The sequence below is a fragment of the Amblyomma americanum genome, chromosome 4 (assembly GCF_052857255.1).
Source record: "Amblyomma americanum isolate KBUSLIRL-KWMA chromosome 4, ASM5285725v1, whole genome shotgun sequence".
In the NCBI taxonomy this organism is placed as follows: domain Eukaryota; kingdom Metazoa; phylum Arthropoda; class Arachnida; order Ixodida; family Ixodidae; genus Amblyomma; species Amblyomma americanum.
The window spans coordinates 41,509,561-41,534,928 of NC_135500.1; the positions used below are offsets into that span (position 1 = coordinate 41,509,561).

At 43.1% G+C, this 25,368-nt stretch overlaps 1 protein-coding gene, 1 long non-coding RNA gene and 1 pseudogene across 3 annotated transcripts in view; 1 reads left to right on the forward strand and 2 right to left on the reverse strand.

Annotated features, from left to right (window-relative positions):
* LOC144130089 (uncharacterized) overlaps nt 1-6,947 on the forward strand; it is a 56,992-nt gene extending 50,045 nt beyond the window's left edge. Inside the window, exon 6 of the mRNA XM_077664112.1 lies at nt 6,766-6,947. Coding sequence (XP_077520238.1) covers nt 6,766-6,875 — 110 coding nt within the window. The 3' untranslated portion in view covers nt 6,876-6,947. The remainder of the gene's footprint in view (nt 1-6,765) is intronic.
* Nucleotides 6,948-10,620: 3,673 nt separating this feature from the next.
* Nucleotides 10,621-25,308, reverse strand: LOC144130090 (uncharacterized). Of its 2 annotated transcripts, XR_013313959.1 has the most exons (5): nt 25,030-25,308; nt 20,703-20,792; nt 18,915-19,076; nt 18,475-18,775; nt 10,621-10,782 (listed from the first exon to the last, which is right to left on the reverse strand). It is a non-coding gene; the product is annotated as an uncharacterized LOC144130090 (long non-coding RNA). The 2 variants fall into 2 exon arrangements; XR_013313958.1 differs by having other exon boundaries at nt 18,475-19,076.
* LOC144127644 (uncharacterized) lies at nt 17,527-18,125 on the reverse strand (annotated as a pseudogene).
* Nucleotides 25,309-25,368: the final 60 nt, after the last annotated feature.

The window sequence follows — 25,368 nt, forward strand, 5'->3', positions numbered from 1 at the left end:
AGTGAGAGTCCAGGAGATGGGGTGGAGACTTTGTGAAGCGAGCGGCAGAAGTTTTCATGAATTACAGAAACGGTGGCCCCAGTGTCCACAAGCGCAAGTGTCTTGACACCGTCTACAAACGCATCAAGAAGATTCGGCGGAGAAAGGCGAGGACTTAAGCAGGGCGAGGAGTGCGCAGTTCGTGCCCCAAGAACTGCGGCTGCTAGTTTTCCGAATCTGTGGGGACGTTGCGACGCCTCATGGGGGACAAGGAGCGGCGGCGAGGGGAAGGCGAGCGGTGGGAAACGTAGGGCTGGCGACCGGGCTCGCGATCAGGAGAGGCCCCTTAAGGTCGTGGTCCGGAAGATGGGCAAAAGGTTCGGTCCATATGCAGAGGGTCCATGTGCAGAGGGTGCACAGGAGCATGCAGAGTAGAAAGACAGGGGAGCGTGACGTGGCCTCGAAGACCGCAGGCGTAGCAAATCCGTCTGTTGTCAGCTGTGCGCCAAGGGTAGTACGTAGCGGGCGGGGAGTGGTGTCGGGAAGCAACAGGCGCAGGCACCGCTGTAGGAAAGTATGCATAGGCCTGCGGCCGCGGTGATCTTGTGAAAGCTTCAGCATACGTGAGAGGCACGGGTGCGAGGGCAGACGGCACAGTAACTGGAGGACCTTAGCTGAAGTGGGCGACAACAGGGGTGGGATGGATCGGGAGAATACTGACCTGGGGAGCCAAAGCAGCCGGTTGCCGAATACTAGGAAGTGCATCGGTGACCTCCTCGTAATGGCGTGCCGTATCTCAGAACTGAGGACGGTTGGTGACGACTGTTTGCGAGATAGTAGCGAGAGATGCCGGGCGACCTCGTCCCGCATGAAGTCTGATGATAGCGAGGAAGTCTTGGTTGATGGCCAGGCCGGAGATGCAGTCGAGAGGCGGCGGAGGGCGACGAGCGCAAAGACATTTCTTGAGCAACTTGTAGTAACTTTGGCACATGTTATACAATGAGGCAACGGTTGTGGGTCTCTTCGCTAACAACATTTGAAAAGCGTCATCGTCGATAACTCTCATGGTGTGTTTGTTCTTGTCAGCCTGAGACATAGCAGGATCAGCACGCTTGCAGATGTCAACTACATCTTCAATGTAGCTAATGAAAGTCTCGCCAGTGTGCAGAGCACGGACGCGTAGGCTTTGCTCAGCGCGCAGTTTCCTAACGGGGGTGCGGCCGAAAACTTCCGCAAGTGTGCTCTTTAGAACGGCCCAGGCGGAAATGTCCGCCTCGTGGTTTCGGAACCACGGGTTCGCGACATCGCTCAGGTAGAATATAACATTGGTGAGCTTGACGCGTTCGCCCCGCTTGTTATGGCGGCTCACCCGTTCGTATGATTTCAGCCAATATTCAACATCCTGGTTTCTGTGGCCACTAAAAACAGCGGTATCCTACCGCCGGACGGTACCGAAGCAGGTTAATGGCTGCGAAGGAGAGGCAGGCTGTTGGCTGGTGTCGGTCGTTGACAACGGGATGGTGCGGCTTTTAAGCTCCGCGGTGATGGTGTAAAGGCGGACGCGGCAACCAACACCAAATATAGGGTGATTTATTGGTACGTTGAAATAGCCAGTGACGAATATCCTAGCGCATGTATTCTAAGAACCAGGTAGGCGAGAGGCGGGCACACAAGCGGCAGCACTCCAGCACGAGCATCCGACGGGCGTCTCAAGCGCTTCGTCTTTTTTGGCCTCGGTGCTGGATCTTCTTCATTCAAATATAGAGGTTGTCCCAGCTAAATTGGACCAAGACTTTGAAAAAAACCTTAACGTTCTTCAGGACTGAAATCGCGTGGATGTTGTTAGAATTTATCTAAACTTATAGAACAATTTTTATTTCTCGTTCTACTTGAATAATTATTCGAAATAAAGTAACTTGCATTGATTTTACGGGCACAAAGCACAGCAAGGAACAATGGACAAAGCGCAGAACGGCGTTCACAGTCAGCGGTTGCAGCACCACCAACCCGAAGCACGCGATTGGCGAGAGCAGTCCCGCTGCCGCGCGGGCACTTCGTCATTACAACTGCCCCGGCGAAAGAGGAGCCATGCTGGCGATTTAAGGCGTGGTGCACATCACGGGTTCGTGGTAAGAGTTCAGGCGTCTAGTGTTAACGGTTTCACAATCACGGCGGCGGTGTTCAGAGGAGGGTTTCAACTGTTCCATAACTTAGTTCACGTGGGAACTCTGAGAGACAACACGGTCAGACCCGTTATATTTGGCGAGGAACTTGAACGACAAGCCAGGAGGGCCAGAAGGAACCCAGAGCGATGCAAGGGAGCCAGCATGAAGGCGGATAAAAGGTTTATCAGAATCACGGCGTTCTTTCTGTCGATAGTGATCGCGGCACGTGAGGGATAGGGATAGTTAGCGGAATTCTTCGGCATACTGAGCGATTTAAGAAGCAGGCATGCAGTCAGAGGCATCAAGATGGTAGGGGAGAATGGTTTCAAGCAGGCAGGTAGGTTCGCGTCTGTAAAGGAGGAAGAGTGGCGAAAACTCACTAGTAGACTTGACTGTGGTATTATAGGCGTACGTGACAAATGGGAGTATGAGGTCCCAGTTATTGTGGTCGGGAGTGACTACATCGTAAGCATGTCACCGAGCGTCCGATTACACATTTAGGTCAGCCCGTTCGTCTGAAGATGTCATGCCGTGCTTGTTCTGTAAACTACGCGGCATTCTTGTAGGACCGCCTGGAAAACATCTTTCAAGAGCACGCGGCCGCGGTCGCTAAGAAGCTCGCGGGGAGCACCGTGACGAAGAACGAGGTGGCGATGAATGAAGAACTCGACTTCTCTGGCTGTAGCCGGCAAAAGAGCTGACGTCTCGACATAGCGCATAAGATGGTCGACGGCGTCGACAATGCAGCGGTGACCAGAAGTAAAAAGGCTATATGTGGTTCGTCGAACAGTTTGCGCACATCATTCATCTGTATCACCATGCACCAACTAGGCCCAACAGAAGTGTTACTGCAGAGGCCCATAAAGGTTAATGCCCACACGATCAAACGGACGGACAGGGCAAGATAAAGGCTGCAGTGTTCGGGAAAGGCGCTGCGGTGGTGACTTGCGGCATTGGCAGTCAAGGCATGAGCGAATGTACTTCCGTAGAAAGCTGTACATGCCGCGCCAATAGTACCGGTGGCGGAGTCGCCTTTGTGTTTTTAACGGACCAGCATGAGAGTATTGGGGTTCGGCATGAAAACATGCGCAGACTTCAACGGGTATGTGGTGATGTATGACAAGGAGCCCTCTTCGACCATCTGGAATGCAATTCTGGAGATAAAGAAGACCGTCTTGCAGAGAGAAGTGGCGGGCTAGGCTGCACGCGGTAGTGCTCCGTGTAAGATCCGTATGCAGATGGCGCCATGACCTCAGTAGGCGGATAGGGCTGATTGCAGCAGTAGCGAGCGACATGTCCGGGCAATGCCGCAGGCAAAATAAATGCGCCTGTTGTCGTGAGTGCGCCATTTGCGATCGTAGAGAAGGGCTTTCGGTGCCATGTGCGGAAACGATGGTGGTGCGGAAGCCCGATACGACCGAACAGGTAGCGGTGCCAAAGGGGGTGGAGCTACAGCGGCGTCGGAGAAATTGCACGAGGGATGAGGAGCCGGGCGGGGCAGGACGGCGGCGTTGGTAAGCGGGCCAGCCACTGCCTGCGCTGAGAGACGGATGGCACGGCATCCGCGACCTGCAGAACATATATATATATATATATATATATATATATATATATATATATATATATATATATATATATATATATATATATATATATATATATATATATAGTTCTGTCGCCTCAAAAAACAGCCAAAACGAAGGCATGAGAATACGCCCAACCCGTCCCCAACAGAAACCGAAATAACATTTGCAAACACAAATGCTCCTAGCATCATGAATAAACTTGACTCCTTAGAAAGCATACTTATCGGCATGGAACTAGATTTTCTGGCTGTGACAGAAACCCTCGATGTGCTGGACACAGAAATTCCACACCCAAATTACGCAATTATTCGAAAGGATAGACGGAGCCGTGGTGGTGGAGGGGCGATTTTCATCAATAAAAAAATACAATTTACACCACTTCCTGATGTTGAAGGTGTTGAAGCAGTCTTTTCCAGTCTAGTACTAAGTCCACATACATTCGTGGCAGGCTGCGTTTATCGAAGCCCCTCTTGCGATCATGAGTATATGTTAGCTTTGCACAGCTATATGCAACGTTTTCTTTTAGGAACAAGACTGATATTTCTAGGGGATTTGAATCTTCCAGTTATCAACTGGCACGTAATGCACGTAACTGGTACATAATGCAGCATAGTTCCGCTTCCTCAAATGCCTTACTAGATATCATGCTTCAGTTTAATGTCACTCATATAGTAAACCATCCGACACGTGTAACAGGACTGTCGACTAATACTCTTGATCTGATATTTCTTAGCCACCATTTTGCTCTCGGCAGAACTAAAGTAGACATTATTGATGGAATCTCAGATCACAAATTAGTCTTTGGCAGTGTCCCCATTGCCGGCACGCTGTCATCCCCGCGATCGCAAACTAATGTTCTTGACTTTATTAGGGCTGACGATTCAAGCATTCTAGATCACCTGTACTTCGAGTTTGACTCCTTTTATAATCTTGCATGTCGCACAACTGACATTGACACTTTATGGGAATCCTTTAAAAACATTTTATTGCATTGCATTCTGAAATTCGTGCCTTGTAGAAGCAGAAAGTAAAGACATGCAACCCTTGGATCACACGTGACGATATTTTTCGGCCTATATTTTTTATACATGCTAAATAAACGCAAAGTAAATCGTTTGAAAAAAGCTCTCAAATTAAACTCTTGCACTAAAACAAGGAAAAACCTCACCTTAGCAATACTGTACGTGAAAGGTCGACTAAAGGCCGCTAAATCACACTACTTTATTCATACGCTAAACAATTTTATAAGGACGTCCCCAACAAAATTTTGGAGCTACTAAAATCATAAGAAAAATACTGATAATCCACTCTCGGAAGAAGAAAGCCTTGAGTTTGCCGGATCTTTGAAAGATTATTTTTCTTCAGTTTTCACTAACGACAACGGTACTCTTCCTCCCATCAGCCATTCGGGAACGAAACACATTGAACCACTAACTTTTACTGAGTGCGGCGTTTTAAATCTATTATTAAATCTCGATACAAAAAAGGGCCCAGGACCAGATATGATCCCAAATCTTTTTCTTAAAAGATATGCCGAATGGATGGCTAAGTATCTATGCTTATTTTTTAACAAATAATTAATAACTTGCACACTCCTACAGGAATGGAAAAAAGCAAAAATCATCCTTATTCACAGGTCAGGAAGCAAGACTGATGTCACTAACTACAGACCAAATTCCATCACCTGTTCAGTGCCTAAAATACTTGAGCGTATAATCCTTTAGCACATAACAATTTTTCTCGAAGATGAACGCATATTATCACCATTTCAGCATGGCTTCCGCCAAGGGCTTTCCACGGTAACTCAATTAATAGAACTAATACATAATTTATCGCAAAGCATAGATAGCCGAAAACAAACCGACCTAACAACACTTGATTTTTCGAAGGCATTTGATCGCTTTACGCATAACAAACTAATTAATAAGCTTGAGACGACACCAGGTCAAGCGCCTATATTTAACTGGATTAGAAATTATTTATCAGATCAAACACAGTTTGTAGAAATTAACCAACAAACTTTCCACATAGTCCAAGTTGTATCCGGTGTTCCAGAGGGCAGTGTCTTGGCCCCCATCCTCTTTTTAATCTACATCAATGATTTAGCCGCTAATGCTAATGCCAACATAAGGCTTTTTGCAGATCATTGCATCATTTATAATGAAATCAACACAGTTGATGACCATCAAACTCTTAACAATGCGCTTAAATCTATAACAAAATGGTGCACCGACTGGCAGATGACCCTTATTCTACTAAATCAGCTTGTATGAAAATAACAAGGTAGAAGCATAAATCAAATTTTCCATACAGCATAAATAACATACCACTCACTACAGTCACGGAACATAACTATCTCGGTCTACGATAACTGATGTCCTCCGCTGGAACGCCCACGTGGACATGATTACATCAACAGCTCTAAAACGATGCTTTTTTATTAGACGAAGTCTGCGACTAGCCCCTGCCCAAACTAAACTATTAGCGTAAAACTCTTTGGTATGATCTGTCTTAGAATATGGTAACGTCGTTTGGTTCCCTCATACTAATCAAAATATTGCCAAACTCGAAGCAGTTCAAAGAAAAGCTCTGAGATTTATATTTAACAAATACCAGACAACTGACTCACCAACAGAAATAATGAAACCTGAGGGGATACAAACACTCCAATTACGAAGTAAACTCGCGCGACACAAGATGATGTATCAATTAATTCACCAGCAATTAAAACTTGACGTTACCAAATATATGTCCTTTTCTAAAGCAAGATCGACGCGTCACAATTTACTGGCTTGTCTTCGTGAGACCTTGGTCATTATTCATATCACAAATAACTCCTCCGTTTATGAACTGTGTGCCGAGAAATGCGACATCTACTTTGATTATACAAGGGTAGGGTACGTATGAATCATGTCCCTGCTCTTTCACCATGTTTGTAATTTTCTTCAGCAGAAAGTGGGCCTAAACAATCATTTTGAGGACTGAAAAGCGGGCTCACCGATTTTTCTGTTCTAAGCTGTGTGCTTATTTTGCAGGTTTGCCTACCGTAGCTGAGAAATGCGAGTTCTACGTCTCGGCGGGCAAAGATTTCTTGGGAACAAGATATTACAGCTTACCTGTGCAAGCCACCCTGGAGTACATATAGTTTTGCAGCGGCGGCAAAACTTATCTGTGGCGACGTGTCTTGTTCGCTTCGATGTAGTGCTTCGTGCTTCAAGTTGATGGCAAATTAAACAAATAAAACTCGCTACTGACATGTATGTGAAAACTGTGGTTTCCAACCACTTTGTTATCTCAGAGCGTATGTGCAAACCACAAACACAAAGAGACCAAGTGAATTTTACACCAAGGTGAGCATAAACATAGTAACGTTTTATCATTGCATTTTCTGCGTGTTGAATGAATTAAGGGATCCTCACACCAGAGCTACTGCTTTAGTTTTCATCTGTATGAATGTGGTCCGAATTTCTTTCGGGTAGGGTTACAGATGATAATGAAATTTAATTCCACACTGACCATAGCCACCAAATTGCTCTTTGCACAGTTTTCTCGCCGCTGTAGCTCTCTGAGGCGTCCAGTGAGCTCCTACGCAATGATCAAGCGATTCTACCGCATTCTACATCAGTTACTCAACTGAAAATTAGTTTTTGAGGAAATGGAATGGCGCATTATCTGTCTCACGTCTCGGTGGACGCTTGAACTGTGCCGTAAAGGAAGGGATAAAGGAGGGATTGAGGCAAGAATAGAAAGATGTGCCATAGAGGTGGGCTAGTGAATAATTTCGTCCCTCTGGGGATCATTGACGTGCACTGACATTGCACAGCACACCGGCGCGTTTTGCGTTTCGCTTCCATCAAAACACGGCCGCCGCGGCCAGGTTCAAACCCAGGTATCCCAGATAAGTATCCGAGCGCCTCAACCCCTGAGCGAGCACGGCATGACTGCACTCTTTGAAACTTGACGCGCCTTTTTGGGATGCATTATGACGCCGGAAGTAGTCTGTTGCTACACATTTCCTTATAAACCTCAATCTATACACTGAGCTGCTAACTACAGCTGCGCCCCGTGATACTGTAAATCGCGTTCCTATTTGTTTGCTTATTTCAAAATACTACACGCCAACTTTTTCTGCACACGAAGGAAGGGCTATACAGACCAATAAAACAAAGAGGGGCAAATGAGAGGTCTGCTCAAAAGGTTGCGTTGTAATAGACAACAGTTTGGTTGTAATAGAGAAATATATAACGCAGAAGGAGGCGCTAGAGCAAAAAGTAGAACGGGGACCTCCTGTCAGTGCACACATAGGGAAAAATACATGAGCATCGCATTGTCTAAAGGATAAAATAATTTGATGCAAGCAGGAGAGGAAAGAGTTCTACTAATTTATTTATTTCTTATCTAAACCTCAGGTGCCCCCAAGCGGGACAATACATGAAGCGTAGGCTCATGAAGAGCGCTTAACTATGACTGTTGTGTGGTAATTATGAAGATTGAACGGCTTTCTCAATTACAGTATTGAAATGAGAAGAATCAGAGGTTAGCGCTAGGCTACTGGGAAGGTTATTCTATTCGCGCGCTGTGTGCACAAAATAAGACATCTGCACCACGCGGGAAGAGGATGTTGGGATGGCCTGCGCGAAGTGTTCGACATATCGTGACGGGTACAATGACTGTGACGGGTACAATGAAGAACACCTGTGATAAAGGCACAGACTTAGAATTCGGCGACGAGAAATGAGGCGAGGAAGGTGGTGTCGAAACTTTTTGGCGATTGTACTAGAGTGTCATAAGTACCTATGAAACTCTAGTACTAGAGTGTCAGTAGCTCTGACACTCTAGTACATTCTTATGACACTCTAAAGTGTCATAAGAATGAAATGAGTGGCAAGTTTCTAAACCGATTGGATACTTCAAATAAAGTTAGACTGGTGCGGGTCAAAGACTGCACCGGTGTACTCACGTTTAGGTCGAACAGCCGTTTTTTAAGTCAACAATTTTAAGGACGATGGTGCCATGGGCAGGAGGTAACCAATTCGATGGAGGTAACCAATTTTCGATTAGATCTATTTATTCTGTGGCTAACGTGGTAACGCCATTATGAACTGCTAGTAAGGTTGATACCAAAATACTTCAAATAGTTACTGAAAATAATTATACTATCGTTAGGTTCATAAATAGGGGGAGAATAATTTTTTGCGGTTGTGAAAAGAAATTAGCACAGTATTTGTAGTAATTAGAGATATTACGCACGTAGTACATCATTGCTGTATACTGTCTATGTCATTTTAGGGGACAGAAGCATCGTAGGCATTGAATTACAAAGATAGAGAACCCAGTCATCAGCGAAAAAGTGCACGCTACATGTTACTGTGGAAGACAGAGCAACGGATGAAAAACTTTCCATGGGGGAATTTCTGAGAAAACATGAGAGCTTGATGATGTGAACCATTAATGGAAACAAGGCGCAAGCGATAAGTTAAAAGGCTTCTAATCGAGTTCAAAACCAGCGGATGATGTTTCAATAGACGGCGAGAGGGAGGATAACCATTTATTTGTAAAAAAAGAGACCGGAGCGAATTTTGCGCAGAGTCCCCAGTCCAATACTCTAGTTGCTTCCGCTGACGATTTGGCGATGGCGACTAGTGCCTCCTGGTCTTCCAGGGTGCCGCTGGCCAGCGCCACTTGCCACTGCTCCATCGGCGTGTTTTTCGGCTCTAAGTGGTTGGGTTAAGCTTTCTCTAAATCTATTAACAGTGCATTCGTTGAGATACTAAGGTGAGATTGGAATAATTTCCATGCCAAAAGAAAGCTAAATGTGTTTAGTATGAGTGGTTTTTCCGAAATCCATGCAGGTTTCCATTAAAGAAGTTGTCATATATTAGCAACGCCTCGATATTAGACTCAATGAAGTGTTCTATGATTACTCACTGCTGAAAATTAGGGAAACAATAAGACTGCAAACATGGTTGCTGCCTAATAAAGATGACTGTTTAATGTATTTCAGAAAGTTATTCCATGTAAAAAAGGGTGGGAGAAAAGAATTGAACTCTCGAATTTAATTTATATGGGTGCACTCTAAAGAAGAGTGTGATGTTAATTCTTTTGGGGGTAAACAACTTGTCGCTGAGCTGACATCTTTTGGGGGGTAATATTGCACTATTTGCTCCAGACTAAAGTATTAGTCCACGACAAATAGTGTAATCATTACACTCTCTCTAGTGTAAAGTTATACCTTGAAAGGCAGCGCAAGTTTATGCTGCCAAAACTATAGTTACACCTTTTCAGAAAGACTATGTTTTAGTCCGCGACAAACAGTGCAAACGTTACACTCTCCCTAATGTAAAGTTACACCCTGAAAGGCAGTGCAAGTTTATGGTGCCTAAGACTATATTTACACATTTTCGGAAAGACAATGTTTTAGTCAACGAAAAACAGTATGAACGTTACACTCTCTCTAGTGTAAAGTTACACCTTAAAAGCAGTGTAAGTTTATGCTGCCGAAGTTTATAGTTACATCGTTTCAGGAAGACTGTATTTTAGTCCAAAGGGGTTAACTCTTACTCCCACAGCAGCGTAACTTTATGCCATCAAAACCAGTGCAATCGTTAGGCTGTCTAGGAGTATTGATACATTTTTTGAGGAGTGTGTTTTATTCCAGACAGCATAACTTCCACAGCAGCATAAAGCTATGCTGCTATGGGTTAATATTTCTTTCCAGAATGCAATGGCTCGCGTTCTAATCATGCAGAGTAGTGGTGCAATGTGTACACAAGAAGCAGGCATGTGTAATGTGTAGTAGTTGCGTGTTTTGGTTTAGACACAGTGTAATAACAGAACAAGATTTTTCACAACTGAAAAGAAAGCATACCCCAAATGGCCTTTATTTTAAATAAGGTTCAAGGTTCGTTTATTACATGTTTATGGTACAAGGTTAGAGAAAAGCATTGGAATACAGAAGGAAGTCGCAAAGTCAGAGACTGTGGAAGGTTACAGCCAAACTGCTCACAAGTCCACCTATTTCTTATCCTGGAGGGCCAGACAGCAGGAGAGACCTGGGCAGCAGATAAAAATACACACGCACTTAATACACTTAGACAACACATAAAGAGGCATAGAAGTACGAGAGATTTTATAATACAGTAACTTAAATGAACTGATGTTTTTTAGTTATAAAATTCATGAAACAATCTGTGCTCAAGTGTTTGCATGAAAGCAAGAAAAATAAACCGACCCAAAAAAAAATTAGTTCTCACAATTCATTGTATCCTGAAAAAGTAAGGCAGATAGGTTCATGTGCCACAACATTGTGCCAAATTAAGGTTCCATAACAAAATGGCATCGACCGCTATAAGTAGGTGAAAACCATTTCATGCTCTGAGGCTACTAGATGTGTGCACCAAAAACTTACATAGGGCTATATAATGTAGCAATGGCACTGCCCCGAGAAGAGCATTTTCCGATGCCTCTGTATACCATAACCTCCTTGCAATAGCTACATAAATTTAATTTAATCATTTTAGATGACAGCTTACTGGGGGCTTCCTGCATTGCAAATAATATGGTGCGTGAGCATGTGTGGCATGAAGACGCAAAAATGACATGAGTGCCATCATAGCACGCTGCATTAAGAAACAAATCAAGAAAAAAAAAGCAGATGCCGCCAAAAAAGGTCCCTGAACCACTGGCACTGACTGCTTCTTCTAATGTCACGGTTAGTCTGATTAAGCCCTGGTTTATCCCGCTTCATCTCCCGCCCAATGGCGATGTCACACTGGCAGGTCTAAGCATATTAACCAGAACGTGGTGAGAATCGATCGATGCCATTGGTTGGAGGACAGTCTTTAACGGGAATTGCCGCCTTATTCTCGGGTTATAACCATCTAGAGGCTGCAAAAAAAAGGACGTAGTGACGAGCCAGATTACATGATAAATCAGCATCAAATAGCAATCAGTGGCCTTCTTTTGGTGCGCTTGCCACACTGAAGAACATCTGCATATGTCTGAGCCCCCATCAGCAGTGAAGTGGCTGCCAAGGGGTTTTATGCCGTCTTAGTGCCACAACGTAGCTAGTGTAGTTTGATGTTGCAGTATTGTGTTACCTACGATTTGTACATCACACAAAAAATCATCATTATGATGAATTTCTTGTACCGCACTTTCTTGCTCGGTGGGCCCACACTTGAAACTCCACCTCTACGAGAGTTATGACTTTCGGTTGATAATGCCTGCACTTACCATCTGTCCAATGCTAGTACAAAGCACGTGGGCCTAAGCTATATGCAGCCGGGGGAGCTTTAGAAAATGTGATAGGGTGGGTGCACTTAATGGGTGCAGGCTATAAAAAGCTACTGCTCTCACATTTTTATTTGTTTTTAACTTTGTAATATTTATTATACTTTCTGGCACTTGCAGTCAGTCGCACCGAGTCACAGTTAAGGTACTATGTGTCTCTTTATAGTGATGACTTAAGAGTAACAGTGCCAATGTTCTGGGTGACCAGAAATGCAGGGTTTTTGGGAAAAGATTTATAACTGCTATTATGACTGAGCAGAAATAAAATACAAACGCAAATAACAACGTCAAGAGAAAGGAGCACTGTGGGAACATTGGTCACAATTAGGAAAGCTAAGTGTGAAAGAAGTCACAGTTCACCCAAAGCATCATCCCTCGGCTCTGTCAATGACGAATGATTCCAAGCCAAACATCCTAAAGTTAATCTCAACCATATCCGATTTGTTCAAAAAATTTCATGTAAAATTTTTGCAATGCGTGCAATCTAAGCGACATGCCAAAAAATTTAATCATGAGGTGAGCACAGGTTGCACAATTCGAAAACGTGTGAAACCGGCACCACTCAATGATCGATCAAAATTATATTTTTAGAAGATACACCACAAATGTTTTAATGACATTTACAAATATTCTTGCTTTTGATATGATTCAGATCTTATATTTTGGAAATATAGTTATTTTTTTAATTCAAATAAAATGTAAAATTTCCACTACTTTGACGTTTAAAAAAATATGCACTCCTCTTTGGAAATTAAGAAATAGCCATCTTGCTTCCCTACATGTCTATTACCACTAAAAAATGTTACATCTCATGCATCTGAATGAGTGGAAGTGAAACAAAATGCTGAATTTGCAGAAAAGTGTGTTTGGTACCATAAAAACTTGTTCATTTCAATATGAGGTCGTCCAAGTAAAAATAATACTAGTGATGGCAACTATTACAACAGTTTACTACGTTTCATTTCTGAAGTTTGAATCGAGGTGATTTTTGTTTAAAGCGAGTATAAATTTTTTTAGGTAGAGCTCGTCCGCCACGAGCTGCGTCGTCTCTTTGCGCCTCTTCATCAAACAGCACGGCACTCAGAACATTGTGTAGACGAACAGATAATCGTGGGAAAAGGTTTTCCATGCACTGCCGAGGTGGCACGTGCACCAATGAGATTGTTATTTACTGTGTTCATGCCGCACTAAGCCACTGTTGTCAGAGACATGACAGACATAACAGGCAACGCTGCCGATGTAGTGTGTCCGGAAATACATTTTACTCCACCACATATCATCTGTTCTCAAAGCCTCGCTCAGTGTTTGAACGAAAACAAAGCGGTATAAAATGAACTGGTATCACTAAAAACAACGCTCAAAGCAGTGAGGCGCTTAGGGTTCAGTACCTCTGGCTATAATTTTTCCTGAGTGAGGACTACTTTTTAGGCGCGGATGGTATATATGCGATTCGCCTTATGAGATGCATATCGTATCACCACATGTAATTTTTACTTCTTGAAGTCTCGATGAGCCGCTGGACAAAAATGTGGCAAGAAGTAAAACGAAGGGCAGGAGGCAGTCACTCATGGTAATTGAGATTTGCAGCACGAAATATGCATGTGGTCACTGTGCTTGTATGGTGAACTACATTTTGGGCACGGATTTGACATTTGCAAAAAGGCGTGCTAGCATTGGCAGCATTGCCTGCTATGCAAGAAAAAGAGTATGTAGAATTCAAGGAGGAGGCGACTGCATGCCAGTGCCGCGGTCACAGTATGTTTGACCACTCGAGAGCAAGGCAGCTCCACTCGATCGGACCGTGCCAGCGCCAGCGTGTCTCGCGCTACCAGAAGCCGTGGTGAGGACTTCGTATCGTCTCGTGCGCTCCGAGGCACATGTTTGCTGTGATCTTATTCGGGCATTAAAATGACTGCTGTTACGATAGCTGTGCCAGGTGGTCGTTCCTTCCTTGTGGCTCGAGCGAGACAGCACACTGAAAGCCATAGTTTTTCTGCTCCCTGCTGCCCTATACCATAGCGGGTTGGTTTGAACTTCAGAAGCGAAAACAAGCACGCTTATCGCATACCGCCCGCCAAATGTCATGCGGTACCTGCCTTCGCTCCAGCCCTAAACATGCACTACAGTGAGTGAGGGTGAACTGACGTGGTTATGTGGCCTTAAATGTGTCATGGCAGGTGCTGTGTTACTCTATGAAGCGTTAAGAGATGACGCAAGTTGCAGCACGAGAGCTCGACTTTACATTTTTTTCTCGCTTTGAACAAAAACCACCCCAATTAAAACTTTATCTTTCTTTCTTTCTTTCTTTATTGAAGACATTCCGTTACAGAAATGCCTTGGGGGACGCGACAAAAGGCAATAGAACATGCCTGACGGGGCCGCGCCCTCCATGGCTGCGGCGGAAACAACATAACATAAGCACAATAATTACAAAGCAAAACAAACATCAATACTGCATGATATGAAAGGGCATGAAAAACACAAAAATACAGGTACATAAGAAACAATAAGTTGGATCAGTAGCGTGGTGTTATGAAAAACAGTCATCACAGTGAAGGTAAAGATCCGGAGTGAAGGCGAACGAAATTATCAGCACAGCATGGTATTTAGTTTTCATTTAAGAAAATGTCTCTAAGTGTTCTTCTCAGTCGTTGCACCTTGGTGGCAGTAAACAGTATCTCAGCTAATTCAGGATGCGCATTGAGGAAATCCGGAATCAAATAACTTAGTTTTTGATCACCGTATGTTGTACGCGAACGGGACCTTGGTATTAAGTTTTGTCGTAGATAATAAGGACCAGGTTGGGCATGATATTTAGTTTGAAATGTTATATCTGTTTGGTGAAGACGCGAAATTTCCAGGGCCAGTTTGTGTTTATGGAGTTTGTGAATGGGCATTATTTTATTACCTTTAAAATGAGGTGCAGTGTCCTCCGAAAGATCTAAATTGCCTATTGCTCTCACTGCTCGCTTTTGCAAAGAGAAAAGACAATCCAAATTTGTATTAGTTGTTGTAGCCCATACTAGGAAACAGTAACAGAAGCGTGAATGTAAAAGCGCATAGTAGATTTGCTTTTTTACAGCAGACGGAACATGGTATCTTATCTTGTTTAAAATTCCCACGGCTCGCCCAAGGTCCCTACGCAGTACGTCAACGTGAGGCGTCCATGAAAGGTTCTCCTGGAATATTACCCCCAAAAATCTAACTGTAGTCGATTGTTCGATAGTAACGTTATAAAATTTTAAGTGCAAGTTCGTGGGTGGATGGGTTCCCCTCGGTCTAAACAGTATGTATTTAGTTTTACTTGTGTTTAATTGGAGTCTGTTCGAAAGAAGCCATAAGTTCAGTCCAGTTAACCATTCGTTGGCCTGATGAAACACGTCCACAACGTCAGCGCCCGAGAAAAACACATTCGTGTCATCTGCATATAAAGTTAACTTAGTGTTATTTATTATGTTTACAATGTCGTTTATATATAGTAAAAATAGTGTCGGACCAAGTAATGACCCTTGAGGTACGCCCTGTTTTACAAGTCTGCTGTCGGATTTTGCGCCATTTATACATGTGAACTGGGCTCTAGATGTTAAGTAGCTTTTTATTAAAGACCATGCGTTGCCGCGAAATCCATACAATGGCAACTTCCTTAAAAGCACGTCGTGTTGGACACAGTCGAAGGCCTTTCTAAAATCCAGAAATATTCCGAGGGTAAATATTTTCCTCTCAATGTTTTCGAGCATATGTTCTTTCACTTCAAGAAGGGCCATTTCGGAGGACTTATTTTTTCTAAAGCCGAATTGTTCACTTGCTATTATGTTATTTACACTCAGAAAGCTTACTAGTCTTTTATGTATAATATTTTCCGCTACCTTCGCAAAGATAGGGAGCACCGAGATTGGTCTGTAATTGTTCATATCGTTAGTGGAACCGCCCTTGTGTATAACAGCCACACGAGCTAACTTCATTGCGTCTGGGAACACTGCGGTGGAAAGAATAAGGTTCAGAATATGTGTGAGTGGACTATTAACTATTTCTGCCACGGCTTTTAGTGGACCGGGTTTAATATCGTCAGCTCCAGAGGCGCAATGGTTCTTTAAACCCAAAATGACGTCCAGTATTTCATATTCATCAGTTGGGGACAAAAATACAGTATTTTCACAATGTGCTTTGACGAATTCCTCGCATGGTATCGCAGCGCAGTCATTTGCGGAAGCACCCACGTTAATAAAATGTTCGTTGAACAGGTTTGCAACCTCTTCTTCCCTCATAGATTCGCTGTGATAAGAAACCCGCTTTGGGGAGTTCGATTTACACGTGATGTCTCTGACCGCTTGCCATACCAAACGCGGATTTCCTGCAATATTGGAAAACTTGTTCACATAGTATGATCTCTTTGCTTTCTTATATCAGCATTCAATTTATTTCTCGCTTTCTTAAATGCGCGGAGATCGCCTTCACTTCGTGTGTCTAAAAACTTTTGAAAAAGGATGTTGCGGTTTTTTATTCTGTTATACAGGTCGTGCGAGATCCAGGGCTTTCTTGCTCTCTTGTGTCTCTTAAGAGTTTTAAAACCGAAGGATTCATTGTACGCAGAAATAAAAAACATCAAGAATGCCTTATAAGCGTTTTTAAAATCCTTTTCCTTTGTAACGCTATCCCAGTCCTGTTGCATAATGAGTTCTTTAAACTTTGACATGTTTCTTTTCGAGTAATCTCTAATCAATATTTCTTTCTCCAGAAAAGAGCGTTTTTGCTTCGAAGGTATCAGACAGTAAATGGGTAAATGATCAGTAAGATCGCATATAATTGTACCTGATTTAACTTCATCGGGGCATAAGCTTGTAATGCACAGGTCAAGTATTGTTTCAGAATTTGACGTGACGCGAGTAGGATCATTAATCACATTTGAAAAACCATACGACTCAAAGAGCTCTTGGAAATGCAAAAAAGTAATATTATTTGGAGAAGCATTTATATTGAAATCCCCAACAAAGACACATTCGAGGTTGAGCTCGAGGCTACGTTCAAATATTTCTTCTGCAAACTGCATGAATTGCTTTAAACACCCAGATGGCGGTCGGTACACAAGAGCAAGTAGTATATTATAACAGTGAATAATGACGCACTCAAAATTTTCATTCACAATGTTATAGTTTGCTAGAATTTGATACGGTAGTTGGCAACGCACATACAGAGCAACACCTCCTCCGCGCTTTGATGAACGGCACGCTGACACACAATCAAATCCCAGCAAGAGAAAACAGTCGTCAGATGTGAACCACGTCTCACTAAAGCAAATAAAGTCAAACTCGTGGTTTAAATCTGATAAATACAAAGTAACCTCATCAAATTTATTTCGCAAACTTTGGGCGTTTAAATGAAATAAAGAAAACTTCTGCTTATCCTTGAATTGCTCACTATGGTGAGCAAAATTGGACATGAATGACATCACGTTTGCTTGAAAATACAATTGCCTGCGCTATCACCTCAGATTGGCGAGGTCATCCTTATCGCGGATGACAACTGCTCGTGCACCGGCTTGTTTCCGTACAAGCACATTTCCATTCACGTGCCAAACGAACGCGTAGCCGGATTCCTTAGCCCATTCTTTGGCAACTGTCAGAAGAGTGCGAGTGTACCGAGTCATATTTTCACACGTGTACTTTCCGGTGTTGTCATCACGTAGCGCCTGCCTTTTTGCTAGCCAGGCATCACGAACCTCCTGCTTTGCGAAGCGAATAATTACGCCCCGTGTTTTGCCCGGCTTCGCGGGAAGCCTGTGCAGGGCTGTTATGTCACTCGAGCACACCTCATCAAGTTCCAGTTTTGTGCCTATTTCATTCACTTTCTTTAGTAAGTCCTCGTTTTCCGTCTCTGGTAGACCATGGATTTCGATGTTCAGTCGACGACTGCGCCATTCTAGACTGTTAACGTCCTTATTGAGCTGTGCAATTTCACAGGCCCATTCAGCTTTCTCAAGCCGCTCTACACGCTTTGTGACATCCTTTGTCGACTTTTCTTGGGCTAGAAGACGTGTTTGAAACTCATCAAATTTATCTGAGAGCCGGCTGACGGATGACTCAAGCGACTCAAGCTTGCTGGACATGGCCAGAAGGGAGTCAATTTTACTTTCCATTGAAAACAGCCTAGTGATTAGTTCTCTATCGGACTGCTGCCCGTGCAGTGCATCCTCAGCTTTACGGCTGCCCTTACATGTTTCGCACCTCCAGGCCTTCCAAGCCTTTGCTCGTTTCGAAATGAACGTTTCTTCCGAAACGCCTGAACATGATCCGACATGGTACGTAAATTCACACTCTGAGCAGCACAGTGATTGACAGCTGTCATCAACAGGTTGTCGACATGCGCAACAGCGTAACATGATAATTGCGTGACACTCAACGGTAGCCTTGGCAGCAGCGGCAGGAACAAGAAGAACTATCGAAAAAACGACCAACCTGCAAATACGTGGAGCAGTAATTCAGGAGACGTGTGCGCTGGTTGCTGCCGCTGCTGCCAATGCCAAGGAAACGCCCCTTGCTGAAAATTCGTCGGACGGTGTCGGTGATACCGCTGACGATTGTTCGTGCTTTTCACCGTGAGGCTCGGCGTTATGCAGGATTCTCGAACGCTGTCCGAGATCGATGTTATTCGTCGTGCACCTCTGGCTCGGCGGCTCGCCCCGTACAGATGTCGGGCACCGTGCTCAGTGGACGGGCTCGGCACCTTGTCGCGTACAGATGACAGGTGTCGGGTAGCCTGCAAATACGTGGAGCAGTAATTCAGGAGACGTGTGCGCTGGTTGCTGCCGCTGCTGCCAATGCCAAGGAAACGCCCCTTATTGAAAATTCGTCGGACGGTGTCGGTGATACCGCTGACGATTGTTCGTGCTTTTCACCGTGAGGCTCGGCGTTATGCAGGATTCTCGAACGCTGTCCGAGATCGATGTTATTCGTCGTGCACCTCTGGCTCGGCAGCTCGCCCCGTACAGATGTCGGGCACCGTGCTCAGTGGACGGGCTCGGCACCTTGTCGCGTACAGATGACAGGCGTCGGGTAGCCTGCAAATACGTGGAGCAGTAATTCAGGAGACGTGTGCGCTGGTTGCTGCCGCTGCTGCCAACGAAAGCCAATAAATTGTTCTACTAAACCCGCCACCGTTTGTATTTTGACTTGGACCACTTCAGGGTGAAATAAAGCGAGTGCTTACTGTGTTCTGAAACACAGTTTTCTGCAAATTTAGTATTTTAATTCCGTTCGACGCATTCAGTTTCAACAAGTGAAACATTTTTTATTGGTAATAGGAATCTAGGTAGGCAAGAAGGCAATTCTGAAAGGAAGTTCTTATTTTTTTTAAATGTCAAAATAGTAAACTTATTGATTTTATTTAAACTTAAAACTACTTATACATCCAAAAATGCACGATCTGAATCATATCGAAAACCAGGATATGTGCAGATGTCATTAACAAATTTGTGCATTGTGTTCTAAAAATTTGGATTTTTGATCATTATTGAGCAGCTTCTGGTTTCATTCCTTTCAGAAATGTTCGAACTGGCATCACCCCACACACTTTTTGTGGCAAAATAATTTTAGCTTAGATAACGCACGCTGGGACCAGCTTTAATGAATTTTCTTCAACAAATTGGAGATGTCGAGCGCGATATGTGGGACAATTTGAGTGGAGTGACAGATTTATAAATGTCACTTCTGCCCAGTCATGCTAATATATATCTAATTAGTGTTCTTGGTGCTCTCTCTGGCTCTTTCTTGGCACATTAATGTTTGTATGGCAGCCAGAACCAATTTAGGAATGAGGCAATTGAATTTTAATATTGCTAATACGTGATTCAAAATCGTCATCCAAATACTCGATCAAAACTCTTGACGTACACAGCCAAAGACTGGTTGCCACCATTCTCAAGTGAATGGCGGTGCAGAAAAGCCTCTGCTATCCTTGCCAAAAACTAACCGTAGACACGCGCAGTTGCTAAACCGGCTGGCCATGGTAACACTAGTATTTTGTTGTTCGGTCATGGGTAGCTTACTAAAGCTTCACTTTTGGTCAGAGTGGTCTCATTGTGTTTAGAATTACACAGACTTTTTACACATAAACTTCAATCCATTGTAAGTGTCTCTATAATGCTTAAGTGAACATTTTCACAATCGCAAAGGCATAAAAAGCTGCAGAGTCCAATATTCATAAACTCTGAATGACAGAACACAAACAGTTTTAGGCTCTATGTGCAGAATATTCGTTCACACTGCTATCAGTTCATATCCTCCATGGGAACACAGTATTAGGGAAGTACATTACAGTACCGCAAAAATTACAGGCAATAAGTAACTGGTACTGCTACTGCGAACTTTCCGTCAGCTGCTACAAGCTGGCAACGCAACACCATGCTCTAATGCTTATTCTGCTGACATAGCGACAACTGTAACAATAGTTTTTCAGTAACTCTGACCAAAGGCAAGCAGGACTGCTGGGTTGTGTAGTCCAATGAGCATTTTACAGAGGCATCTGCTGCAATAAATCTGCAAGCACAAGTCTTCGCATACAAACATCTGAACATTGCTCATTTCAAAAGCAAAGTGTTGAATGTGTTAACGACATCTTATATGTTCAGAAATCTGTAAGAAAGTTCTAAATGATGTACTCACTGAAAAAATCTTAACTTTCGCACCTTTTAAAAGCGCAAGAAAGGGCAGTTTCTGGACCAGTGGTTACAGCGGCACTGCTTGTAGGGCGAGCAGCAAAACCATCTGCTGGCATCCTGCATTAAATATGAACACGATGATGTAGGTCATCCTCTGAAAAATGCATACCATCTTTTTATCACCATAAATATGTAACAAAATTTAATTTAAAAAGGTCTGCTCATATAAATTTACTGAACAGAAGTATTGTCTAGGAAACCACAGCATTTTATTTCCCAGCCAGCCTGGTAGCAGCTACAATGACATCATTAGAGTGAACTAGAATATATTACAATGGCTTGACCAGGAAGGCCCGTCTGCCTTTTCGGCAGCCCGTTACGCTCTGGAAAGCCACCAGAAGTGCAGCTGCTTTCATACTGCAGCGCGGCGGCTCAGCCCACTAGGCATCACAGAGCACGGATAGGCAATAGTCTTTAATGATTGTTTTCGCCTGTTGGAGTTGCGTTCCAACCGTGTACTTCTTATCCAGGGTCACACTAAAAGAGAGTAGAAGATACAGCCTGGATTCCAAGAACACTGCGAGCAAGTTTCAGCTGGGGTTGCAGCATTTTATCCCACAGGGCGCTTGCATTTTTTACGGAAAGCGTAAGCCAGCTAGCACCGAAATTCGTGAAATGGCACAGGTTAAATTTTGACAGTGTTAAACACTGCTTAGTGCAATTTTAATAAACCAGACTTCAGCCCTTTCTTTATTTCCATGATTTCCTTTGCGTACCATGTGTAGAGCACTGCATTTAAATTGAACTGCATGTGGAAAATTAGGGTACAATCCGACATCTGATTCAAAAATTACGCAAAAGCAATCGGATTTACCCTCGACGATTACTTAGGTGCTTTTACTCTAATGAATGTTTTTACTACTAGCTGAGGCATCACGCACAAAAAATAATTGCCGCGGGGGGAGGAGTGATGCTAGAACTGGTTTGGCAGCAGAAGGTGCTAAATTTACCTGATGCCGCACATTTGGAAAGGCAAACTGCCTGCATCATCAGGCATAAATTTTAATATGCAGAGTGTTCCCAATTTAGCTTTACAGACTTCTAAAAATATATCTGAACAGAATGATGAGGGGTGCGTGCGTGTGGGGTCAGTGCACGTTAAAAACCCGAGGCGGTCGAAATTTCCTGAGCCTTTCACTACGGTGTCCCTCATAGCCTGAGTCGCTTTGGAACGTCAAGCCTCATGAAGCATAAACCATAAGGTTCAAATAAAAGAAAACTGTATCCGCTAGAAAAACTAACCGTACAAAACAAAGAACAAATTTTATCTTCAGATACTTCACAAAAAACCTGGCTGATTGCAAGCGTACATGACACCAAATAAACATGAGGCAGTACTCAGGCTTTCTCGGTTCCAGGTTACGGCAGCGAGTAAAGTTGATGCCTAACCACTGCGCTGAAAGGGTCATGTATTTATGGCTTTAGGCTCATATCATATCGCTTTTGACCGCTGGGTGATTTCATGAGAGAGATCAAACTGTCTAAATATTTCTGTTTTTAATTTTCGCAATTATTTCACTTATTATGCGCACATTATTCAGTTGGCCAACAGTGAATTTCGTTTTTGAAAATGCTAACATTTTAGGAGAAAAAATTATAAACAATATCATGGTAGAGGCAGCATTTTAAAGCACAGTTCAATTTTGCTAATTTCCATGCCGTCATTATCTAGATATGAAAGCCATGATGTATAGATTATTCGTGCTAAATGTACACGTGAGAAGAAATATGTCAGGCTTATTCCCGCTATATTGAGGAAGTTGTCGCTTACTGGAAAAATTTCGAAAATGACACGAGGTTATTTTCATTTTTTTCTCCACCAATATACAACACATATCTTTCAAAATTGCACAATTAATAATTATTGATGTTCTAAAAAAGTATACCGACTTTTATTGTTGCATAATACTGGGAAGTGCAAGAAGTGCTGCCCTAAATCCGGTATTTTTGAATACAGTACTGATTTTCAAAAATCGAAGGAAAAAAACACCCCATCTCTAATTTTTCTTAAAACTCATAAAACAAGCCTCTAGAAGGAAGCAAAAAAATTGCACGAAAGAACGTGTTGCACTCTTTTGTTTCCAACAATTTTATCCAAGCTCAAAGTTGTAGTTTTTTGAACATCACGCAGAGCGCCTATATGATGGCGGGGAAGCAGCAAACGCTCTGCGCTGCTCTATATTTTCCCCATATTCCAAGACTGGGACTTTTTCCATCAATAGAGAGCATACCTAATACTTTTTGTGGACTGACAACGATCTTTAACATACACAGAATTCAGTAGCACCGCTATCGCAGAGTGCAGGTAAACAAAAGTTCTTAATGTTATTTTCTGACTGCAGAGTGCACCTATAAGGTTGTCTTTCATTAAAAAAAGTCAACTACTTATTAGAAATGAACGTGCAAGTATACAGCATCATTTAAAAGTCAATTTAAAAAAAAAAAAACCATATGTGCTTGCAAGAGGTGCTTTACAAATCCACATTCTGTACCAAAGGTTTATACCATAGGAATTTTGGAGGCTCTGTGATAAGCAAGAGCTTAAAGAAAATTGTACACAATTTGAAGAAATGCCTACTGCAGCATAGCTATTACCAATCCAGGATATACCAGCATAACCAATCAAAATAAATTAACAGCTGCTAAAAAAAGAAACCAAATTTTTTTTTTAAATCAAACGCGAAGTAGAAAAGAAAATTAGCCCCATTATGCCTGGAGTCAAACGACAAATTGAGGGCCTGGGGACACACACAGCTTCATACGTGCACTGTGCACTAATAGAATTACATACAAAACTTTTCTTTTGATGCATTCCTATGGGCCGCACTCCCAGTTGTTACCTGCACACTGCAATAACGGCACTACCGAAATCTGCTTACGTCACAGATCAGTGCGTGTACACAAAAATAATAAGGTATGCTCTCTATTGATAGAAAAGTTCTCAGTGCTGGGATCTGCGGAAAATTTAGAGCTGCGGAGGGCGTGTTTGCAGCTTCTGTCCCCTTATTTAGGCGCTGCTGCTGATGCTAAAAAAACTACAAGTTTGAGCTTGGATAACATTGTTGGAAACAAAATATTGCACCATGTCCCTTCATAATTTTTTGTCACCTCCTTCTAGAGACTTGTTTGCAGAGTTTTAAGAATTAGAGATGCGGTTTTTTGTACTCACATTATTGAAGAACACTATGTTCAAAAATGCCAAATTTAGGGCAATATTTCTTAGACTTCCCTATATTATATTGCAATGAAAGTCGATACACCTTTTTAGCACCTCATTGCTTATCAATTGTACAAATTTGAAGGAAACGTGCTTAATATTTGCGGAGAAACAAATTCTTGAAAATAGTCTTGTCTTGAGACGTGTCATTTTCGATTTTTTTTCCCAACAAAGAACTTCCTCAAAATTGCGGAAATAATTTGATAACATTGAATATTTTTATAAATGAATAATTTTTCAAAGGCCCACTTCATTGTGGACCGCACTCTGGAGGACATCACAGAATCGGCCAGGGAAAGTTAACCCTGATATATTCCTTCTCACCTATACATTTAGTACGAGAAATATATGTATCATGGCTTTCACATCTAGATGCTTACGTCATGGCAAATTTGAGAAAATGAGGTGTGCTTGAAAATGTTGCCTCTCCTATGGCGTCGTTTATAATTGTTTTCTTCTGAAATATTAGCACTTTCACAAAACGAAATTCACTGTCGGCCTACTGAATCAAGAAAACTTCAAATTTGTTATATTTAGGCAGTTAGATCTCGCGTTGAGTCACCCAGCTTCGTCTTGATAACTGCGGAAAAGACGGGACGAGAATTATTCATCATTTTTGCCCACAGTGCAACAAGAATGGGACACGAGACCAAAGACAAACACAAACAAGCCCTGACTATCAACAGGTTTTTTTATTAAAGAACGAAAGGCGTATATATACATTATTCGAGAGGGAATTGAATTATCTGACCTCCCAAGTGCCTTCCAGATAACTTTTGTCGGGATAACTCTTTCATTGCCTGTATATATACGCTATATACGTATATATTTCGTTCAATAAAAAAACAGTTGATAGTCAACGCGTGTTTGTGTTTGTCTTTAGTCTTGTGTCCCGTTCTGGTTGCGTTGTGAGCAAAAATGATGAATACTTAAGAACTCGCCCACATTTCCGCCTTGCTGAACGGGACTAGAGAGACGGAGGCGCTCGTGTTGTCCATCTTTACGCTGTTTTCAAGACGAACTCAAGTCAACAAGCCCAACTTTCTACGCTTGTGCATGCACTGCTTGATGACTTACATGCATCGATGCAAAGTCAAGATGGGAGCAACTCCCCACTCTTCTCGCGTGCTCGATCCGCCCTCGCTGGTGGCCTCACAAAGTCGCATACGCCAAATCGTAGCAACCCAAATCCATCTTCGCAGCAGGCATCCTGAACTGAACACTTTCGCCACAGAGGGAAGAGTAGAATAAGACATGATAAGACTAGGAGCAGCTACAGGCAGCGGACAAACGTCCGTGCAAACGCCGAATTGTGCCAGACATGAAGGAAAATTGTGGCCAACGTCCTAACGCACCGCGGCCATGCCGGCGGCAAAAATAGCCTTCGGCTTCGGCTTCGACTTCCAATGCCGCCAA